Below are 5,627 nucleotides of genomic sequence, written 5' to 3'. Positions count from 1 at the left end.
GTGTATATTCCAGGCCCATGTACTGTTGTAATTGTATATATATTTGTTGTGTACCTGGTTTGAAGGACATGAGAATATTTTCCAAGTAGTGCTCAATATAAATTACGTAAATATTTAGGGTAAGTAAATTCATGTTATCATGTATGTTTGTATATATTTTGTAACTCGCTAATGAGCAAAGAGATGAGAGTTAAGCTTTTAAATGTAAAGTAATATATATAGCTTTGTTATCAGTAGAATATGTTGAAATACATGGATTTTAACACCAACATCGGGCTGGGTACAATCTAATAACAATTAATAGGAGGGGTAGTATCAATAAATTTTCCTTGAGTGTTTTGACAGTAAGAAATTTCGTCAAGTCTCGTTATTCCAACTTCGTTTGTTACAATTTCAGTACAGTTGTACTTTCCACTGCAATTGAAAGTAATAGCTTGCTTTGTTGCCGATGACCCATATATATTCGTATACGTAACATCGCTCACTTTTACAGCTGATGCATTTGGCTGATACATAAAATAAAAAAAAATCAGTAAATGTTATATATGGAATTGCATTTTAATTTGGTGAGATAGAGATTATTTTTATGGATAATAAGCATACCGGTGCGGGGCAATACGCATTTTCAGAATGAATGCAGTAATGTTGATCAATTATAATTGGATTTTCAACATTTACCAGATGAATGTTTTGAAATACAATCCCCCTAGCATACCCCGTTCCATACTATATAAGATATAAGAAATTGATTGATTTCAAGTAACCAGTGAATATTATGTTAAAAACTCCAAAGATTTTCATCAAGTTATATCTAATTTTACCGGCACTGTTTTGATTCGTAATCCGTTTTTTGATCCTGTGATGTTACAATTTTCCACACGAACTTGTTCAACTATGTCATAACCGCCGTTTTCACCAAGGCTTCCGATACTGCAATATCACATCCATTTAGTGGAGGACAATTTGTGTAAAAGTGATTATCGAGATATAAATATCGTTTTCTAGTACCTTATGCCATGACCAGGTCCGCAGAACACACTTGTTACATTAATATCATACGTGCCACCATTAATAGCAACACAATCATCACCTGTTTTAGTTTCCACAAAAAGAAGTGCATTATAAAGATTTTTTTATACATTATAGAATAACTCAATAAGAAACAAGGATGCTATTATTCTCATACCAGTCTGAATGTTAGAATCATGGATATTAACATGGGAAGAATCACCGATGTCTATCCCATCTGTATTAGGGCTGTCTCCAGGAGCAAAAATTTGAATATTTCCAACATCTACACCTTTACAACCATTGATACTCATATGTAGCATTGGGCTGTTGATATGTTTTGTACCTCTTAACTGAAGGCCGTTACAAGAATTAAAATGTAAAGCCTAAACAAATGTACATGTCAGTTTTCACGAAACTTAAATTCATTCAAGTCCTTAACATTGTAAAAAAAAGAAGGCTTACAGTTGGGCGATTGCATGAATTGGTTTTAGGTTGCCCCTGCAAATTAAAAGGAACTATGAATTGGATGGTTTTCACTTTTTATGTTTCCATTTAATATAAGTGTTTGATATTAAATTAATTCGACCTCCTTTTTCCACCAAATCGAGCCCTGGCCATCAATTTGACCAGGTCCTTGGATCTTGAGTCCTTGCACGGATGTGAAGTATATCCATATTTTATTGTTAATGCAACCTTTCCATCTATCGAGAGTCTTGGGTGCAGTGATGTTACCCAACAACTACCCATCATTTTAAAAAAATATTAGATTAGTCATAAGAATTTTATAAGAAAATGATATTTAATCAACACTTTATCAATTAACATCTTAGCCTCAAAGGATAGATAGCTGTTAATTTTACCTTAATATTTACAGTTTGGGATTTGCATGGACCTTTGAATGCCACCGGGTTTATCAAAAATGTCTTGTCTGATGGAATTATCATTGTCGGTTCTGGTGACATATCTCCACATAAATCATCCCATGCTCGAAGGAAAGCCTGCAACAATGAACGTACATAGAAAAAGGTTAACTGATTTTTGCTTTCTTTAATTTGCATGATACATCAATCTCTTTTGATTCAAAATTTGAAGATATTATTAATATACACTGGAGTCATCTGTATTTCCATCTCCTTTTGCACCATAAGATGTTACATCGTAGGTGGCAACACTTGTGATTATCGAGCCAAATGATAAGCAAGACAAGCTCAAGAAAACTACCATCAAGAAACCCTGCAGATCGAGAAAAGGTGGAGTAGTTAAGAATAATATTGCATTTTTAAGTATCCATGCATGGACAATCTGAGTGAGAATATGTTAATTATCTTACCATTTCTTTGAAGTCAATTGAAGCAGGTAACTCTGATCTTGTGTTTTGAATACACTTGCCATGCCCTCTCCATTCATTTCCTATAAATACTGTGAGAAAATGATGGATTAGCTAAGATCATATGTATGAAAATTTAGATTCTCCCACTTCAAAATAAATGCATGGATCGAGTTGATTATCATTTATATGTACATATATTTATCATCAGGAGTATCTTTGTGTAAGGAAATATAAGTTTTTGCGTACCCAAATAACTTTTAGATTTTATATGAGATACGATTTCATAAAAATGTTTAACCAATATATATATTGCTATATATATTGTTTGACTATGATTTAAATATGGTGTTCGCCGTTACCACCTAAGAAATAAACAACCACCCAATACTAGTTAAGATGTTTTTTTTTTCTTTGAAGTAGCTTTTTTTTTTCTTTGAAGTAATATTGCTTCTGTTACAAAAAGTTGAATTTATAAAAAACGAAGTTATAACCCATAGAAACTACGGGTATTACAATTAAAAATTTTACACATTCAACAAAAACTAATAACAGTAAAAAAAAACTATATAGAGTTATAGTCCTATTTTTTCTATAAAATAGATTTGGTACCCATCATAAAAACTTCCAGAAATGGTACTTGTATGTGGTGTTTGTGCAGGAAATTACAAAGTAATAAATAATATAACAATAATGACGTAAACAAAATGGTACATCAGTTAACAAAAAGATGTAATACTTTATAACACACAATCAAATGAATGTTATATCAGAATACTCCAGAGCTAGCCGCTCTCGCTCGACCCGTGGAATGTAGCGAACGCGGAAGATATCCCAGAACTGCTCCCAAGTAACTGCGGGTCTTTGATCATCAAAATATGACCCAATCATCAATCTTCACCAGTCCTTTGCCCCAGAGCTCAGCAGATTCAGGGCACATTTGACATTCTGGTCAGTAGGACATTAACACATGAAGAAACACCTCTCGTAACCAGAAGTCACACTTGTAGAATTTGGCATAAAGCCTCTCCGATCTCAATACTCCGAGAACCTCTCTCAAATGCTCCTCATGCTGCTCTCAAGACCTCGAATACACTAAAATATCATCAATGAGCACGATCACCGAACGATCCAACATATGTCTGCATACCCGGTTGATTAGATCCATGAACGCTGTTGGTGCATTGGTGAGCCCGAAAGGCATCACCACGAACTCTTAATGCCCATAGCGAGTCCTAAATGTTGTCTTCAGAATATCTTCCTCAAGAACTCTCATCTGATGATAACCAGACCTCAAATCGATCTTGGAGAACCAAGATGCACCCTGCAATTGATCGAATAGATCGTCGATCCTCGACAATGGATAACGGTTCTTGACCGTCAATTTGTTCAACTCCCCGGTAATCAATGCACATTCGGTGTGAACCATCCTTCTTCTTAACAAAAAAGGATCGGTGCTCCCCACGGTGAGCTACTCAGCAGGATAAATCCCTTTCCAAACAGCTCCTTATGATGCGAGAATAACTCCTACATCTCTGGTGGCGCAAGGCGATAGGGTGCCTTGGCGATAGGTGCCGCCCCTGGAAGCAAATCAATGCGAAACTCCACCCGCCTCTTGAGAGGCACACCCGGTAACTCTTCGGGGAATATGTATGGAAACTCGCTAACCATTGGAACCCCAACGGTAGCACTCGGTCTCTCTGCAATATCCCACGTATCCGACACATACGCTAGAAAATCCATGCAACCCTACTCCAAGCTCTGTCTCGCTCTGGCAGCCAAACAAAATGCTGACACAAATCTGGTACCCTCTCCATATATAGTAAGCACTCCCCCATTGGGGTCTCGTATCGTCACCAATTGACGCTCACAGTTGAACATAGATCCGAATAGACTCAGCCAATCCATGCCCACAATAACACATACATCACCCATCGCGATCGGTACCAAATCTATTGGAAACTCAACTCCGAAAATATCGAGCACACATCCCTGGATCACATTAGTCGAAAACACCGCATGCTCATCGGCTATAGAGACTCTCAAAGGCCTACTCAACGCCTCTCGTCACATACTAATGTGGCGACTAAATGCTAAAGATACGAAAGATCGACTCGCACCCGATTCAAACAACACCAAAGCAAGTACAAAATTCACAAGAAAACTATCTAAACATGTCACAAATAAGCATCATATATAAGCAAAAGAATAAGCAAAAGATCACATCCCAGCCACAACATCGGGTGCTGCGCGGACCTTTTCTGCAGTCAACTAAAAAGCTCTCCCGCGAGCTTTAGGTGCCTCGGCCTTCACTGGCCGACTCTCAGTAGCTCAAATAGCAGCAGGTGCAGATCCCTGCGCTGACCCCTGCAACAGTTGTGGGCATTCGGCCTTCCGATGGCCGGTCTGGTTACATTGAAAATAGACTATGAACCCTTTGGGGCAATCCTTGGCTATGTGTGTGACAACCCTATTTTTCCCAAAAGCACTGTAAACATTCGAAAGCTAAAAACAACGAAATTAACCTCGAAAATAAAGTGTTCAGGTATCTAAGTTGGGATGCATCGAATATTAGATATCATGCCCAGGTTTCCAAAAACATAAAGAACACTCAAAACCGAGTTATAATGAAGAAATTATAACCACTCGTATAATTACTACACATCGTTAAAACGTAATTTGACGTAAAAAGTGGAATCTCAATAAAATACATTTTTGCCTTAAAGTATCTAAATAAAAGTCGTAGATCTCGTTGAAAGATGAGCGTGCATAAAAAGATCGCCCAAATTGGACCTCGTATGAAGAAGTTACGAATTTTCAAAGTTTCGTAACAGTAGTAGAGGGCTAAAAACTCGGATTAAAGATCGAGTGTTATTTAGCTATCGCCACCTAAACGGAAGTTGAAGATCTCCTCGGTGGTAACAAAACAATCAAAAGACAAACGAAAACCGCCATCGAATAAAGAACCTATGAAATTTTAACGAACCTTAGGAGGCCCGGCATATTAAAATTATATCATTAAAAATAAAGTCAAAACTAGCCGACGGAGTCTAAATGAAAGTTGTAGAGCATAATCTCACCTACGCGTGGATATAAAGAACGCGAAAAACAGAGCTCGTACGCGAAAGTTACGGAATTTAGAAGTCGGAAGCAGGGATTACGCCCCGCGTACTCTGGGAGTACGCCCCGCGTACTAGACCCAGAGTCGGGTCTCATCAACCCGCCCAAGCTACGCTGGCTAGACCCAGTAGTCCCATCGACCCGCCCAAGCTACACCGGCTAGACCCGA

At 37.8% G+C, this 5,627-nt stretch overlaps 1 protein-coding gene across 1 annotated transcript; it reads right to left on the bottom strand.

Moving 5' to 3' along the window:
- Positions 1-287: 287 nt before the first annotated feature.
- On the bottom strand, positions 288-4,273 carry LOC145002371 (putative polygalacturonase At3g15720). Its single transcript, XM_078961657.1, has 11 exons — positions 4,210-4,273; positions 2,342-2,430; positions 2,119-2,244; positions 1,872-2,009; positions 1,598-1,750; positions 1,474-1,509; positions 1,187-1,394; positions 1,009-1,090; positions 822-930; positions 604-726; positions 288-506 (listed from the first exon to the last, which is right to left on the bottom strand). The coding sequence occupies exons 1-11, from the start codon at positions 4,271-4,273 to the stop codon at positions 288-290; spliced, it is 1,347 nt and encodes a 448-aa protein (XP_078817783.1).
- Between the last annotated feature and the right edge of the window lie 1,354 nt (positions 4,274-5,627).

Source organism: Lactuca saligna, chromosome 6 (genome assembly GCF_052625555.1).
Source record: "Lactuca saligna cultivar CGN05327 chromosome 6, ASM5262555v1, whole genome shotgun sequence".
Taxonomy (NCBI): domain Eukaryota; kingdom Viridiplantae; phylum Streptophyta; class Magnoliopsida; order Asterales; family Asteraceae; genus Lactuca; species Lactuca saligna.
The sequence above is the reverse complement of the archived record's forward strand: the minus strand, read 5'-3'. Positions and strand labels throughout refer to the sequence as shown.

Coding starts and splice junctions, on each gene's coding strand:
- LOC145002371 (XM_078961657.1), bottom strand. CDS start 4,273: ATGGGTGATGTATGTGTTATTGTGGGCATGGATTGGCTGAGTCTATTC. Junction 1,091..1,186: donor TGATTCTAACATTCAGACTG/GTATGAGAATAA, acceptor AAACTAAAACAG/GTGATGATTGTGTTGCTATT. Junction 507..603: donor ATGCGTATTGCCCCGCACCG/GTATGCTTATTA, acceptor TTTATGTATCAG/CCAAATGCATCAGCTGTAAA.